Here is a 17,826-nt window from a genome sequence, read left to right as displayed (position 1 = left end):
CTGCTCTGGCTGAGATCGTCACCCCAGTGGTACATTTATGATCCGAGTAGAAGTGGATCCACACCTGGTCTGTCCTTTCTGTAGAGGTAAATGATGTTCTGTGAAATAACCATGTGAGTAGTACTGTGTGAGTGATCGACTTCTAAATGGGAGATGTATACATTTTGCCATAAGAAACGATCTAAGAGATATCATTCCCCTCCTTTGTCTTCTGTCAGCAATGACAAGAATGTAAGATTGGTCCTGCAGCAAACATTATCCCCTTCCAGGTCCTTCATGCCAGGAGCCCATTGAGGCTCCAGTCACAGATGACAACGTCCATAATTTTGTTAACATTTTATCACACAGTGTTGATAATGTATAATATGAACTTGAGAGCAGTGAAAGTATCTCAGCATTCCTGTCAGAACCTTAGAGTAGAGCCTGTCATTTCACATTTTACTGAGGTATCCTTATTGAAAGACCGTTATTACCAGTTTCCAGCTAGAAATAACGAGCAAGGCCTCCCTCACACACCTAGGAGATCTCGGCAGAGTTCTCATAAGAGTTTCCAGAATAATTCAGTAAACTTATCATCTCTTTATTATGAGGTTAGTCGGACCACTTCATTTGTGTCCCCCCCCCCACTAATACTTGGCAACGTTAAGCTGCTCTAAACAAGTTTCTCCTGCCAAGCCTAATAATGCTTTGAAGTTGATAAAAATCCTGCTTTATCCAGAATTTCAGCTATTAATAAGTCAGCTAAGCTGAATGCGCCACTTTATCTAAATGTGATGATGTTACTTTACACGCCACCATCTCAACGCTTGAGGCAACGTCTCCGTATCTTGAGCAGGCCAACAGGTCTAAGCAAGTTATTACCCCTAAACATTATGACGTCAGAAAATACACCCCTATTCTGACGCCTGAGAGTATTCCTCCGCAACTTGATGATTTCAAAGTGCAAGTTATTGTACTGTATGTTCACCACACCCCAGAGGGCATGGTAGATCGTCTCCCCATTACTTTAAGGTTCCCCCGGAATTTCATAAAATTTTGATTAGGAAAAAGGAAGACTCATACTAATAACAAGACTATGTCTTACGCTGATGACAAACCTATTAATTGTCAGGAAAGACCACACACTAGCACCTGGCCTAACGTTCATGATAATAAAACTGTTCTATGAAATGCCATTTTATTCCAAATAATTCTTGGCAAGTACAGAGTATAGATACAAGGTGTGGAACGTTTCCCTTCTTCCCAAGAGTTACTCCCTCATTTGACAGATGAAGGCATTATCGGCAGACGACGTAAACGTGGCGCACGCCGTAGGCGTTCTAGACAGCAGAGTCTTGAGAACTTTCAATGGCCTCAGAAATTTCCTGGAAATGAAAGCCGTGCAACTAGCCTTACTCCACTTCTCAAAGACACTGAAAGGTCACTCTGTGGTCTTGATGACCGACAACTTCACGGTGGTGACCTACATCCCCAAACAAGGAGGTGCACCCTCTCCTGCTATGCAATCTAGTAGCAGAGATAATAAAGTGGACGCAGTCCAAGGCACTCTCTCTCTCTCTGTGAGGTTTATCCCCTGGAAGAGGAACGTCATTTGGTTCAGAATGGTCTTTGCTTCCTCTAGTGCGAAGAGACTTGTGACTTTGTGGGGTTCCCTGTCCCTGGACATGTTCTCCGTCCACCTGAATCACAAAGTCTCGATGTATTGCTCTTTAGTCCCAGACCAAGCTTCAGTGATGGAAGACACATTTCAACACCCATGGGAGGGACTAGACTTTTATGCCTTTCCAGTGTTCTGTTTGATTTGGCAGACATTGAACAGTCTCTGAACATCCAAGTGAGTCGGAGTAACACTAATAGCCCCAAAGTGGCTAGCAGCAGAAAAGTATTCAGACCTTCTGGAACTTCTCACAAAAGTGCCAAGAAAACTTCCAGAATGGCCAAACCTGTTACACCAAACTCACATGAGAAAATTCCTTGACGCAGTGCATTGCCTAACCGTTGACGGCTGGAGACTATCCAACATCTCCTCTGAAAGAAAGGCTTTCCACATACCTCGCAAAAGTCTTCCACAGTAGTTTACCAGGCAAAGTGGAAAATCGTCTGTGATTGGTGTTGTAGGGAGAATATTGCCCCAATCAAAGCCACTATTCCTCTAATTGCAGACTTTTTGGTGTTCTTAAAGAACAAAGGCCTTTCAGTCATTGAGGTGAAAGGCTACTGCTCAGCCTTGAGCCAGGTATTCAAACTGAAAGGGCTGTATCTCCCCATTTCTTGGGAACTCTCAGCTCTGATTAGGAGTTTCAAGCAGTCTTGCTCTCCTTGAGAACTCAAACCCCCTTCTTTGGACAGGTCAAGAGGAGAATTATGAAGAATACCATCTCCTCTTGGATTCAGCAGGTCATTGAGCATGCACTAAATGGTCAGAAAACACAGAGCTCATGACGCCAGGGGCATAAATACGTCCCTAGCTTTCAGAAGAAACTTCTCTGTGCCGCAGGTGCTCCAAGCAGGCGTGTGGGAAAGGCAAACCACCTTTACCGCCCACTACCTGCAAGAACTAACCCCCTAGATATACTTTTACTCTAGGCCCTGTGGTGGCCGCTTAACAAGTGGTATAGCTACCTTAGCTTCCTTGCAGAACTAGTAGTAGTCAGTCAAGGATAGATGTTAGAGCAGTGTTAGTTTAGGAAGAATGTAAAGGAATGACTGGCCTTTTCTTTTCATGTAACCTTTTCTTGGGACACAGCATCCTTAAGCTCTGCAAGCTGGCCTGTATCTGACTGCAGGTAAACCCCATTTTCGTTTGGTGGTCCAAATACTGTATATCTTTTATATATTTTGTTGCCTCCAACCTCCTTGTGAGGGAGAATTTGGTCATATTTGGATTGCGGTGTGCATGAGTAAAGATACTTATCTAGCTGAAGTCACAATGGGAGTTTCCACTCTCTTGCCATGGTTGCACAGGCTGTCAACCCTTTGGCCTTGACAGGCCAATGGTTCACGAGGTGTGAGGATGCTCTTTCCATGCTCTTTTAAGCTCAAATTTGTATCCCGGGGAAAAATTCTTCAGCCAGCTGAAATAGGACTTCTACCCATGTTAAAGAACATAAAGAACAAAGGTTTGTATTTGTGTAGGAAAAAATGACAAATTTTGAAGTAATTTGTAGTTTTCCTAACTGCAAACCTGAGTTCTTTACACAGATATGTTCTGCCATCACCTTTCCCCTTGAAGTCCTGCCTGCAATCAAAAGTACAGTGTGTAAGAGGTAGAGTTGATCCACACCCCGCTAACTATTGGAGGATCATTGACACCTCGCGTTAAAAGTTATTAGGGCTAAACCAGCTTGCACTGTATCATCTCTTTTACTTATAGAACTCAGGTTTGTATGGTTAGGAAATTATTAACAGATTTTTTTCCTTGACTTTGTCAGCAAATGTCGGTTTCTCTGGTTTTAGGTCTATCAATGGTTGAAGTGTTGCTTTAATTTATTTCATATTCATGGCAAGAATTTCAACTTACTCAGTGAGGTATGTAGTCTGGGTGGAATTTGGTGTTTGTGCGCTAAGGTCCGCAAGTTTGTTTTCCAAGTCATCTATTTTTGCGTCTTGTTCGTTCAGGGCCAATTCTCTCACATTCACATCTTCCTTTAATTTTGATATTAATAAATTGGCTTGTCAGGCTTTACGTACGTAGTGTGGGCATAACCAATCTAGATTATTCTGTTCATTATCAGTGATGCCTATCACTACTGTATATGCACACATTTCTTATGGTAGAGTCTATTACGTTCACATCCTGTCCATTTTTTCCGGTCTCCCTCCGTGGTTTCACATATGAGGCAGAAATAGTTAGAAACAGACATAGTGTACTGTTTCTTATCAGGTAGGTTTCTCCATAAGATTAATTAATATCTTTTCAATGATATTCTAAGCAAGAAACAAAGAGCTAAAACACAACTCGGGGCGAGTGTTTAACGGAGCTCCTCGCAACACGTCCACACTCTAGCAAGACTCACACACCTCAAATTGCTATAGTTAAGCAGATATGGGAGAAATATTTAGCAGAAGGTAGGAAGATATATTTTCCATTTATGAACCTGGAGAGATCTTGTGAGAGAGTTCATAGAGAAGCTATGTGAAATGTGATGAGGTTATATGGAATTTGTGGAAGGTTGTTGCAAGCATTGAAGAGTTTATACATGGGAAGTAATTATTATTACAGTATTATTATTACTTGCTAAGTTACAACCCTAGTTGGAAAAGCAGGATGCTATAAGCACAGGGGGCCCAACAGGGAGAATAGCCCAGTGAGGAAAGGAAACAAGGAAAAAAAATTAAAAAATGTAAGAACAGTAGCATTAAAATGAATATATCCTATAAAAACTTTAACAAAACAACAGGAAGAGAAATTAGATAGAATAATGTGCCACAGTGTACCCTCAAGCAAGGCAACTCTAACCCAAGAGACAGTGGAAGACCATGGTACATAGGCTATGACACTACCCAAGACTAGAGAACAATGGTTTGATTTTGGAGTGTCCTTCTCCTAGAAGATAGCTAAAGAGTTTCTTCTACCCTTACCAAGAGGAAAGTAGCCACTGAACAATTACAGTCCATTAGTCAACTCTGTGGGTGAAGAAGAATTGTAAACCATGTATTAGGATAGAGAATAAAGTGAGTGACTGGGTGGTTTCTACTGAGAATTGGGGCTAAGACAGTGATGTGGGATGTCGCCATGGTTGTTCAATCTGTTTGATGATAGAGCTGTAAGAGAGGTGGATGCCCGAGTGCTTGGTCGAGGATTGTAACTGATAGACGAGAGTGATCATGAGTGGGAGATAAATTGATTGTTCTTTGCAGATGATACTGTATTGGTTGCCAGAGTTTGGAAAGTGTGTCAAAGAGAAGGTAGTTAAGAGTTAATGTGGGTAAGAATAAGGTTATAAGATACACAAGAAGGGAGGGGTGCTAAATATTAATGTCATGTTGAATGGAGAGTTACTTGAGGAAGTAGATCAATTTAAGTACTTGGGTTCTGTTGTCGCTGCAAATGGTGGAATGGAAGCAGTTGTACATCAGAGAGTGAATGAAGGATGTAAAGTGATGGGGGCCCAGTGAAGGGAATGGTAAATAATAAAGGGTTAGGGATAAATGTAAAGAGAGTTCTTTATGAGAAAGTGATTGTACCAACTGTGAAGTATGGAGCGGAGTTGAGGTGAATGAAAGTGACAGAGAGACAGAAATTGAATGTGTTCAAGATGAGGTGTCTGAGGAGTATGGCTGGTATATCTAAATTGAATAGGGTTAGGAACGAAGTAGTGAATATGAGAGCAGGCGGGAGAAATTAATTAGAAGCTAGAGTTGATATGAAGTGTTGAGGTGGTTTGGCCATATAGAGACGATAGAAAATGGACGTCTGGTGAAGTAGGTGAGAAATCCAAGACTTAATGGGAGAAGTGCAAGAGGAAGGTCAAAGTTTGGATGGATGGATGAAGTGAAGGGATCTCTAGGTGACAGGAAAATAGATGTGAGAGGCAAAAGAGCATGCTAGAAAGGGGAATGAATGACGAGCGATTGTGACGCGTACCGATAGGCTTACCTAAGGTCACCTTGGTGACTGCGGAGGTAGCGGAAGTAGGGGAGTCATCATATGAAGCTTCATTTGTGGTGGAAAATGGCAGAGAGTAGGCTGTTGCAACCTAGCAGTAACAACCAAACTCAGCTGAGTCCCTTGTTAGGTAAAGAGGAATGATGTGAAAAAAATCACCCCCCCCCCTCTTTTTTTGTGTTGGACTACCTTATGGGGAAGTGCCATGGTAGATAGATACCTGATGTCCGTGCATGCCCGCCCTCCTCTCCACTGACTCATAAGTCAAGAGAAGGGATAATGTCTACTACAAAACCTAAGACTACTGTATATTACTTAACACTGCAGCCTCACCTCTCTATCACTTATTGCTAGAAGTCTCTACTCTTCTGTTAAGAGCATATGTTGAGGTGAAAGAAAATGGGAAAATTTCAAGATTTTACGGCTGTGTCCATTAAACCAGGCTTTTTGAAAAGAAGCAATATGAATGTAAGGTGAGTATAGAAATAAATTTCATTATTAAAATTCTATTATTGTTTCATATTTGCATGCTTGTGACATTTTCACATAAGTTTGCTGTTACGTGTAATCATTTAAAATGCTAAGAATACGAAAGTTGAGAGGTTTATTAACATTTGATTGTATTCAATAATTTAAGCCTTTGAGAGTTGGAATTTGAATTCAAAATGCAAAAACTTCACTGTGTCTATTTACAAATCATGATGCATATTTTCATGTCCAACCTTTTTTTCTGCTCCTACTATCTTATTTGATGTTTTTATTGGTTAATATGTTTTGAAACAGGCATTATTTTAGTTCTGGTAATTTGAATAAAAAAAATTTCTTTACTTAATGGCTATATCAATTATAGTTTTTTTTCCAGCATTCATCACAGTATGATATTAAGGAGTGTAATCATTTCATCATTAAAATATTTTTTTAAATGGAAAAGATTGAAATTTATGTATCGTTTCATCTTACTTTGTCAATATTCTCATTTACTATGTTTACAGAAGGACAGTGTCCCGTGTGTTTGAAAGAGTGGAAGAAAGGCGAGGAATACAAACAACTTCCATGTAAACATAAATTTCATGATTCCTGCATCATGCCGTGGCTTGAAAAGGTATTTTATTTCTACTTGGCTAATTGCAAAATGTAATAATTTTCTATGATTTTCACTCATTGGTATTTATTTATTATGAGGCCTACAGTATATGAGAGAACAAGAGAGTGAGAAGTACTCTTTATTTCTCACATCCTAAACTCTTGAAGAAAAAATGGGTTTCTTCTTACACAAATAAAAACCTTTGTCCTTCAATAGGAGTATGATTTCAGCAAAGTTGGAAACTCAGCTACTAGAATTTGAGTTGGTAGTTACTAGCATTTGGTGGGGAAGCTCTGCTCACTTCCAGCTCACTGAGTAGCCCCTTTTACTTCACCCACCGAGTAGATTGGACGCACTCTTCGTGAGAAATGTGGCTATTTTTAAACTTTTTCATTTTTCTTTGTAGATTGCTGAATGACTGTTAGAATGCGAGAAACCCCGTGCAAGCACACTATCTTGTTTAGGTATATTGTCACAAAAGAGGCACTTTCAGAAGGAGGAGTTCTGTGGATCCCCATTTATTGTGCTTTTCTTGCAGAGGTATGACAGTATGTATTCATGACCCTGTGAGAAGTATAAAGAGTGGCCATCCTTGCAGTGGCTGGAGTATGGAAGAAGGCAAAAGGAAAATTCTTCTCTTTTATAATCTTCCTCAAAGTCAAAGAATTCTGCTAAACCCCTCTCTTCTCCTTTTGGAATTTGAGCTTCAAAACAGCTCAGACTTAACTTTAGAACAAACTTTCAGTGAGGCAGTCCTATCTGCTTCCCCAAGAGAAATGGGTAGTGCTTGCCCTTCACTTCAGAGCGAGTATGATACAGTTTTCAGATGGCGAAACTGCTCAGGACACAGTTATCTTTCTTAGGGCTTGATGGCTCTTCTTCAACGGAGAAACTCCTGTAAGGCTTAGCTACATCTAAGACTAGGTGTTCCCCCGTGACCCTGTCTTCTTTTGTTGCTCTGCAGAGGAAACTACTGGCATGATCTGGAAAGTCCAACCCAGGACTCTGGAAGCTACAGTTGATCACTGCTCTTCACTTTCCACAGCACTTCCCTTTACCCAATCGCCAACAGCCTCCCTTGGTACGCAACTCCCAAAGGTAAAGAGGAGAGAGTACCTGCAGAGTTCCCCAGGAGGGAGACCTCTCCTTTAAGGAAACTTATACCGCTCTCCTCCTCTGAAGATAAATCTGTGATATCACATCACTGAGGACAAGAAAGATCTACTGATCTTTACTAGAAATATTGTGCATGGTCACCTGTTATTGGTAGCTCGTTTTATCCTGAGCATGTATCTACAGTATACGCATGCGCAATCACCTATTTCAGCATTCTTCAGCTTGTGCTCACTCATTGGCATGAGTGCTGCTCACCTGTTTGCGTGTGCTCCTCTGTTAGTGCTCGTTCAGCTGTCCTTACACAATAAGGGTTGAGTGCTCTTTCTTGATAGAACAGACCAGAGCCTGAAGTTGTTATTGTTTGCACGCGAACGAATAGTAGAACATATGCTAATTAGTTATTTTGTTTGATTAAACTCATTTTAGCCTCAACTGTGTTTATTATTTAATTAATAGGTAATTCTTACTAAAAAGAAGAACAAATATCAGCTGCCACTGTAGAGACCGAATATAAAGATGGCCGTGAGATACTAACTTCTTGAGAGATTTTAGGTGTCCTAGCAGTCTTTACCACTCGTATGGAAGGCGGAGAGGTGATCGTGCTAGGGAAAGTACACATCTGCTAGATACAGACATTGACAAGGGCTCCTGCTGACACCTTGCTTACTGCCTACTTTTGACATTTTTTATCATGTCTAGAATGCTTCACCATTGTCCACAAGGTTGTGGGTAATGCTTTAGTTGTGTGATTCTTAACATACTACAAGAAGGAACAAGAAAACAATAAACTGAAGATTGAATTGAATAAGTTGGTATCATTTCATGTTTAATGGCATATCATCACGAACATGTATAGTTGAATATCAAGCATTAATACACACACACACACACACTCATTGAATACGTTGGTATCATCTTGTCATGTTTAATGGCATATCATCACGTACATGTACTGTATAGTTAAATATTAAGCATTAATATCTCTCTCTCTCTCTCTCTCTCTCTCTCTCTCTCTCTCTCTCTCTCTCTCTCTCTCTCTCTCTCTCTCTCTCTCTCTCATACTTTGCTGAAGGGAAAGAGCTTGCACAACTTTTTTGTACTTTGCTGAAGGGAGAGAGCTTGCACAATGGGATGAAGGGGTGGGTGATGGAAGCGGAGAGGTTTTTTCCAACCCAGTAGGTTTAGCCTTGCCACTAAGACCAGCTCTGAGCTACCAGACTAAAAACCAGAATACTATTAACTCATTTAAATTTTCATATTTATGTTTTCCTCTCTCTCTCAACCCTTCTATCCAAGCTCTCAACTTTGAATTTCTCCTGGCTTAAAAAAAAAAAATACTTAGACAGATGGCTATTTATAACTATCCTATACACATAGACATTAAGGAGCTGACAACTACCACATGCATCAGAGTAGAGGCTTTGGAACCTTTATAAACAATGCTAGGAACTTGCTCACAGGTTTCAAGAGACTGGGACAGAGGAATCCCAGGGTAACAGGGGATGCTATTAGTGCCCCGCAAAGCATATTCCTAACATGTGATAGCTTATCACTCCCTGTGACCACCCCTAAGGAAATAGGCTCAACTGCTCATGCAGGGAAGAAGCCAGGGGCTCTTCCCCAGGAGTCTGTTCTTCATGATAGTGGGGTAGCAGATTTTTCCAGGCAAGTGGTGGGCCTGAAGGTGAGGTTAGTAGGGGTCTTAGAGATGGTGCCCTGGTGCTTGAGGGTCACGTCTCGTCTGTTTATCCCTTGTGGAGTAAAATGTCCCTGTCTCTTCGCCCGATTCTTGGGCATGTTTTTCAGGTACCTCCGCAGCTGAAGGCATCCTAGAGAAGTAAGACTCACCGTCGGCGGTTCCAGGAGAAGGCGATCTATTCCAGGTCCTGTTCCAGTTCGCGAAATGGAAGGAGGACATCAGGGTCCCCGAGGAAGAAACTCAGGAGGAGCAGCTATGGCATAACAGAGACAGTCCTCCTAGAAGGGCCTCTGCCAGCCACAGAGGGATCCTCGTTAGGACCCAAGGTCCCCGTCGGATAGGCGTAAGGCCGCGAAATAGACGACTCTACCCGACTAGTGTGGGGAGTCGCTGTTTCGGATGGGCAGCCTCGTCGAGTCAGCTCATACGAGCGATCGACAGGGATGGCTTCCTCCGTCGGGCAAGCCCACGGAAGCCTCGTCCCCCTCGAAGGGAGACAACGGAGGACGGAGGCTCTCGCCTCCACGGCAGTGCCCATCCTCAGTCCACAACCTAGTGCGGAGGCGCCCGTCGGTACAGCTCATCAACCCCGGATGGGGGACCTGGTCTACGACAATGAGGGCGTGCCAACGGAGGACTCCGCTTATAGGACGAAGGCCCTCGCCGCCACGGCAAGACCCATCCTAGCGGAGGACTCCGCCTTTAGGACGGAGGCCCTCGCTACCACGGCAATGCCCGTCCTAACGAAGGACCCCGCCTACAGGACAGAGGCCCTCGCCACCACGGCTATGCCCGTCCTAACGGAGGACTCCGCCTATAGGATGGAGTCCTGGCCACCACGGCAATTCCCGTCCATGTACTGTAAGCTCAAAGACCTGACTACAGTCACGAGCTCTGTGGTGAGGCTCTCTGGTGGCAGCCTCGACGAGTCAGCCCGTGGAGGTTATCGTCGTGCACGGATCCCTCCGTCGAACACCTTCACGGAGGAGCCCGTCCCCTTGTCGAAGGCTCGAAATGACGGAGGCACCTGTCTCTCCTGAAAGGCTTAACCGCGAGACTCGTCAGAGCGGAGGTGCCCGTGTTGACGATACACGTGCACGGATCCCTCCGTGGCGCGCCTCCACGGAGGATCCCGTCCCTTTATCAAAGGCTCGGATAAGTGACAGGGGTGCCCGTCTCTCCAGAAGGTCTTAGCCGCAGGTTCCGTCAGAGCGGAGGTGCCCGTGATGAATCTACACCCCATCGCCAGACGGAGGACGTGGATGCGGATGCGGATGCAAATCTTGGAGCGCCGGAGGACTTCGCTTATAGGAGGGTGATCTCCTTATAAGGAGTCACAAAATTGAGGAGCCACTACCTCAAGAAGTAGTTGTCTGGCGATCTGGCCTTAACAGGATTATGAAGGAGCCTGTCCAGAAGTAGTCATCTTTGGCTCTTCCCTAGGCGAGAGATGTAAAGTTGGGGTGTACCCATATTGATAAGGTGTTCACCCGCAATAGGGACACCTCCAAAGGTCACAGGTACGCAGTCGAGGTATACAGGCAAGTCAGACTCGTCGGTGCACGATTCGTCGGGCTCGTCGGAGGAGACGTAGGAGAAAGAGAGATCAGTCTGTGAGGAGGAACTCCCCTTTGCAGTCTCCCTCAGGATCTATAGACAGGAGAGGAAGATCTCGCTCTCCTCTAAGCAAGAGCAGGAGACCTAGTTCTCCGCAAGGAACATGGGTCTTTGTTCCAGACAACAGGCTGAGGGACCTGACAAAGACCTCAAGCTTGATAGCCAAGTGAGCAGGAGACAGTCCTCCTAGAAGGGCCTCTGATAGCCTTGCCATGGCGTCAGCCGATGAGAGGAGGGCCTCGTCTTGTAGGCAGAAGTCCCGTCCGAGTCCATCATGATGGAGGAGATGTCCAAGGATCTCGTGAAGGTCGCCTCATGGTGGGACGGGTGGGCTACTACTTTAGTAGGTACCCAGATCCCTACGGACTTTTTAGATCCTACCAAGAGAGAAGCCCTAAAGGAATTGGTCGGATCTGGCGGCCGTGCCCTTCAGTTTCTCACGTTCCAGGCCTTGGCATTGTCTGCAAACTGGGTCTTGGGAAGAAGAGACTCGGTCCTGAAGAAACTTGCCAGGAGTATCCCGGGCAGGGAAGCGAGGGCCCTCCGGAATATTACGGTTTGCGACGAAGGTCTTTTCCCATCAAGAAGAAGAAAGATACCATCTTGCCGAAGGTTCAATCGGCGAGTAGACCGGTATTTGGAAGGCCTGTATCCGAGGCTCCCGCTAGTTCTCGGTCTTCCCCAACTCAAGTGAGGAGAGTACCTTCGACATCACAGTGGGCTCAATCAGCGTATCCCTCCCGAAGGGGAACCAATTCAGCCCCTTCCTCCTATAGGAATTCCTTCTCTTCAGCCAGGAGAGGCCGTTCAGGATGTTCCTCCCGTAGAAGGTAATGTGGGAAGCCCCCCTCCCCTGCCCAAGCCTCAGGTAGGGGGATACCTCCGACAATTTTGGCAAGCTTGGAAACTCCACGGGGCTGAACCGTAGACGGTAACTGTTTTGAAAGAGGGCTACAGGTTCCCTTTTCTAGAAGTTCCACCTCCCTTGGTTCCAGCAAGCCAGGCGGAGTGGTTGGCCCCCAAAACCCCCTGAAGAGAGCAACCTTGGGGGAAGAAGTCTCCATAAGGTTGGAGAACGGAGCAATAGAGACTGTTCATCTTCCGGGTCCGGAGTTCTATAGTCGACTCTTCCTGGTAGAGAAAGCACGGGAGGTTGAGATCAGTGATAGACCTGTCAGCCCTCAACAAATTCATTCGGAAAACGCAATTTAAGATGGACACCCCAAGAACGGTCATGGCGTCCTTGAGGGAAGGAGATTTCATGATATCCATAGACCTCAAGGATGCCTATTTTCAAAATCCCATTCATCCAGCGAGCAGGAAGTATCTCCGGTTGAAGTGGGGTGCCCAGATTTTGCAGTTCAGAGCCCTGTGCTTCGGCCTGTCCACAGCCCCCCAGGTACTCACGAGAATTTTTAGGACGGTCTCCGGTTGGCCTCACGAACGGGGGATCCACCTAATTCGGTACATGGACGCCTGGTTACTCCTTTCTTCCTCAAAGGAAGTCTTGAAGCAACAAGGCGTGGAGCTTCTTCATCTTTGCAAAACTCTGGACATCACCATCAATCTGGACAAGTCTCATCTGTCCCAAACCAACAAGAGGGCGTATTTGGGGATAGTCCTGGATTCCTTACTAGCCAAGGCGTTTCCATCAGTAGACAGGATGACCAATCTAGACCCAGTCCTCTGTCCCTTCCTGGCAGGTCAACCCAGAAGAGCAAAGAATTGGCAGAGGTTGATACGACACCTAGTGTCATTAGAGAAGATGGTCCCCCAAGGTAGACAGAAGATCAGGAGCATCCAGTGGAACTTAAAAGATCGAGGGGATCAGAGAAGTTCCCCAAACGAGATTGTTCCAGTTTTACCGGAGAACAAACAATCCCTGGAATGGTGCAAGTTCGAGCGAACACTCTGAAAGGGATGCCACTGTCCCCCGGACCTCCAGAGTTTTTCTGCTCTTCACAGACGTATCAAAAGAAGAGTGGGGAACCCATCCTCTAGGAAAAGCAGCGAGAGGCAGATGGACGGAAACAGAAAGTCTCTCCACATCAATGTTCTGGGGATGAGGGCTGTTCAGGAAACCTGCCTACACTTCGGTCCATTTCTAAAAGGAAACTCAGTAGCATTAATGTCGGACACTGCCACAGTAGTGGAGTACATAAAGAAGGAAGGAGGTTTGAAGTCGAAGGAGTTGTGCGTTCTCGACTTGCAAGTCCTGTAATGGGCAGAAGAGGAACAAGTCAGACTATCGGCGAGATTCGTTCTGGGAATGGAAACGTTCTAGCCGACGGCCTCAGTAGGGTAGGCCAAGTAGTAGGGAAAGATGGTCTCTTCACCCCGAAGTAGCAAGAGTCATCATCCGAATGTGGGGTTCTCCGGTATTGGATCTCTTCGCGTCGAGACTGAACGAGTAACTTCTCGTTTTCTGTTCTGTCCCAGACCCAAAGGCGGCATTGGAGGTCAACTTTCAGCTTAAGAGGGGACGGTCTGGACGTGTACGTCTTTCTTCTTTTCGCTCTGATCAGGCAGATTCTCAACAGAGTAAGGACAGCCAATAACCTAAAGTGGACTTTGGTGGTACCTTGGTGGCCGGAGAGAGAGTGGTTCGCAGATCTTAAGGTCTGGCTATTCTCCCTCCGTGGCCTCTTCCAGATAGACCAGACCTCCTGAGGCGCCCACACTTTCTGAGGTTCAACGAGAATTCTCAATCCCTTCCTCTTCACGACTGGGGGTTATCCAGCGCCTCCTGAAAAGACAAGGGTATTCGATCAAGACAGGTGACAGGTGATAGAATGTCACTTTACTAGAGACAGTCCTCTACAGCAGTCTACCAAGCAAAATGGGCAGATTTTACTAATGGTGTGCTTCAAAGAAGTAAAGACTTTAGAAGCATCGGTACCCGACATCGCAGACTTTCTCGTTCACCTCAGAGATGAGTTGGGCAGGTCGATTCCAGCAGTAAAAGGGGTAAGAGCTACCCTTGGAAAGTTTTTCTCTTGGAAAGAATAGATCTAGGTTATTCTAGACACGTCTCAATGCTCATAAAGAGCTTTGAGCAGTCCTGTCCTCCCTCGTCTCCTAGGGTTCCGCAATGGGACCTGGCTAGAGTTCTAGATATACTTGGTAAGCCTCCCTTCGATCCGTTGAAGGATATAGTGAACAGGAATCTTACGCTTGAGGCGGTCTTCTTGTTAGATTTGGCGACAGCGAAGAGAGTAGGAAAATTCATGGGTTGTCCTACGTGGTAGAACACTCAAGGGGTTGGAGAGATATCTCCTTGAAGTTGCCCCCTCGATTGTCGACAGAACCAAAACCCATCCGTTGGGGATCCTAGGTTCGAGGGTTTCTCTATTCCAGCAATTCCAAAATCAGGTAATCAAGAGGACTTGAGTTTGTGTCCTGACAGAGTTATAAGGAAATATTTAAAGAGGACGGCGAATCTCCGTCCAGGAATAAAGATCTTCGTGTCTCCACGGGTACGACGGAAAAGTTATTTCCAGACACCATTTCCTTTTGGCTCAGGCAAGCCATCGTTCAAACTTTTTCTAGTGCAGGACTTTCAGTTCCAGGAAAGCCCAGGGCACATGACGTTAGAGGTATAAGTACCTCTCTAGATTTTGATAGAACATGTCAGTAGATCAGATTCTTAGACTGGCCCTTGATCTATCCAATCGACGTTCACTTCTCACTACCTCAAGGAATGTACGAGGAAGTCCTTAGATGGTTTTTCCATAGGTATTAGACAGTAGACCTGGACATTCTCCTTAGATCTATACTTCATCAAGCACATCATCAAGGAATTATGTAGGATGAACACTTTTCACACTAGTATGAGCTATATGTGTAGTTTATCCTACTTTCCAGTTGTTTGGGTCTTTAGTCAGGGAGGCACTCCCACCTCCTAAAGTGTAAGTCTCCAGAGAAAGTGTTTCGAGGTAAGTCTCTGTGTCGGATCAAATCACAAATTTTTAGTAATTTGTATTTTTCCTAACATACTTACCGAGAAACACTCTGGTTATGGCCCTCCCTTCCTTCCCCGAGTGCCTCACTGATCTTTAGTATTGTTACTTTCATAAAATTTACTGGAGATCACAGACTAAGGTCACAGGTGGCCTACCGCGGGGTTGCCCTAAGGGCACGAATCCTTCCGGTAGGTCTACCATTACAGAAGGGGAGTAGGGTAAACTACACAAAACTCTGGTCGTTAGAGAGGAGGTTCGAGGTAACTCCAAAGAAAGTGTTTCTCGGTAAGTATGTTAGGAAAAATACAAATTACTAAAAATTTGTGATATTCACAATAATAGAGGTCTAACTGTAATTCTCCAGTCGGAGCCTCTTTTGGATGAATAACCAACTTCCTCATCTATCTTCACAGAGAGAGCTGTCTCTCAGTCTCAACTGTGAAAGGTTATATTGCTCAGTCTTGAGCCAATTAGACCTTAGGCTTAAGGTTCTGGACCTGTTTCCTTCATTGGAACTGTCAATGCTCATATTGTTTACTCTACTGGAAAGAGTAGCATTACATGGACTCAGTTTTTTTGTGTGTAAAAATTAAACAAGTGGGCTATGAAAAAAATGTAGATTTTTTAATGTAAACCCTAATAAGGTTTTCTTCGGCTGCAGTTGCAGTGTGAATTAAAAGTTTGGAGGGTTTACAGCAAACTGTATAAAATTTTGGTATACATGTTTCCAGTGAAAAATAATTTATGGGGCCCGTCTGCTATGGTTTTTGACATAACTTAAAAAATCAAAAATCGTTTTGTTGTTTCTATGTATACAGAAACATGTCATACATGCTCTCCAGAAGTTTCAGCCAATTCTTTTTACAAATAATGAAGATGAAGCAGTCTTTAAGTGATGATGTCATCCTTACTGCGTCGTCTGCATAACTGAGTTTGACAGAATCATCTTTGCGTGTTTAATTTTGCATATATATAGCGATTTTTTCACTTATGTTTCAAAATCTCCTATGTCTGGCAGAGATGGAAGGCATTGGTAGAGGGTAGGCCAACGCAAAGTACGATCTATGAGAAGACCAGCCAGAGTTTCCAAAGATGTATAGAAGTTACGATGGTTGTGTGTTTCTTTACTTGTAGTTCGTATGTACATTGTTATTTTACAATGTCCTCTTGAACTTTATAGCAAGGCCAATGTTATCTAGGTCAAAGAAAGAACAAAAATTAAGCAGAGAGCAACAAAAAGAACCAAGTAGAGAGCGAAATATGAAAAAGAGTATAAACCTGGAACATTCCAACTAAAACTCTGGCAACAATGAGAGACTGCTGGCAACTCATGACACCCTCACACCAAGTGTAGGGTTTAAATAACTTAGGGTTTAAATACCTTGTTTAGGGAGCCTTCATGTAGGAATAAACAAAAGTACAAAGTAAAGTTATCATAATAATGTTATTGTGCTTTTTCTAAGAAAAAAAGAATAAATTTATAGCAAGTCTTTGGGAGCTCATAACTCAAAAACATACTTATTCACACTCCAGTACATTTTTCTCACTTATTTTTTGTTCAATTTTAGAGAGAAAGATATCATTGAAAAGAGGAATAAAAATCCCAGTTTTGTGTGACAGAATTTTGATTTTCCTTTTACTCTTTTTTTTTCATGATTATTTTGCATCTAGATGACAAAAATTAAGGAAAAGTTCATTAAAAAAGATTAATATAAAAAATCTGTCACACGGAATTATTCGGTTTATAAAGAAGTTTTGATGGTATGATTTTCAATACAATTGGTGTCATATTACTGGAGAAAAATGTACCTAAAGTTTTTTAAAAGTCATTATTTTTTCTAATAAAGTTATTGATCAAATGACGTGATATTTTTATATGATGAAGGTATTATATATGTCTAAAACATCTATAGAAATGTTACATTTTGAATAATTAGAAAAAAATGAAGGACATAGTGGACAGTGTTCTTAAGTGTCTTTAAAATACTTACAATATGCTGTATGTTTATGTAAAATTGTATAATATAAAATGTTAGCTGGGTAATACAGTACAGTAAGAAGAGCAACAATGTTATTTTTTTCTAAAAAGCCAAAAGCCTATACAGTACATTCATGCTGTTATAACTGATTTATGCTTTTGTAAATTTACATGCTTTTCATCTCTGGCATACCATCACTTAGTTAGTTTAATGGGGAGGTTTTGAAATTTTCTCAATTTTTATAATCCTTCAATTCATACCTACAGTATATACAGTATATCTAACACATTGTACTAGATGTCAATTTAATTGTAAAACTTATGCCCTGCCTTATGTTAATTTATTAAGCACAAGATAGTTGAAGTTTTATAAATTAAAACTTTTTTTATAAAGTTAACCTTGTGTGATTGGATTAATTTCATAACCATTTAATAAATGTTATAAGACAAGACATTTGCTAAGGACAAGCACCCAATCTCATGAGTGATAAATATCCTTTTATTTCCATATTTCAGACAAATTCTTGCCCAGTGTGTAGACATGAATTACCCACAGATGATCAAGATTATGAGGAATATAGGAATCAAAAAGTAAGGACTATTATGTTGAATAAACCTATCTCAAAATAATAATTTTAGTACCCATTTTATCAATGAATGAAATTTTTTGGATTTTATGACAAAGTTTGTAGTTAAGAGTGCATGTTGAAATATTACCAGTGCATTATACAGTTATATAAAAATCTAACCCTATTTTACAAG

The 17,826-nt window shown here is 43.0% G+C and overlaps 1 protein-coding gene across 3 annotated transcripts in view; it reads left to right on the top strand.

Annotated features, from left to right (window-relative positions):
* LOC137621520 (E3 ubiquitin-protein ligase RNF181-like) overlaps positions 1 to 17,826 on the top strand; it is a 147,419-nt gene that overhangs the window by 81,365 nt on the left and 48,228 nt on the right. For all 3 annotated transcript variants that reach the window (XM_068351877.1, XM_068351876.1, XM_068351875.1), the window contains exons 4-5: positions 6,601 to 6,710; positions 17,581 to 17,655. In XM_068351877.1, coding sequence (XP_068207978.1) covers positions 6,601 to 6,710; positions 17,581 to 17,655 — 185 coding nt within the window. The remainder of the gene's footprint in view (positions 1 to 6,600; positions 6,711 to 17,580; positions 17,656 to 17,826) is intronic.

The sequence above is a fragment of the Palaemon carinicauda genome, chromosome 28, assembly GCF_036898095.1.
Source record: "Palaemon carinicauda isolate YSFRI2023 chromosome 28, ASM3689809v2, whole genome shotgun sequence".
NCBI lineage: Eukaryota > Metazoa > Arthropoda > Malacostraca > Decapoda > Palaemonidae > Palaemon > Palaemon carinicauda.
The sequence above is the reverse complement of the archived record's forward strand: the minus strand, read 5'-3'. Positions and strand labels throughout refer to the sequence as shown.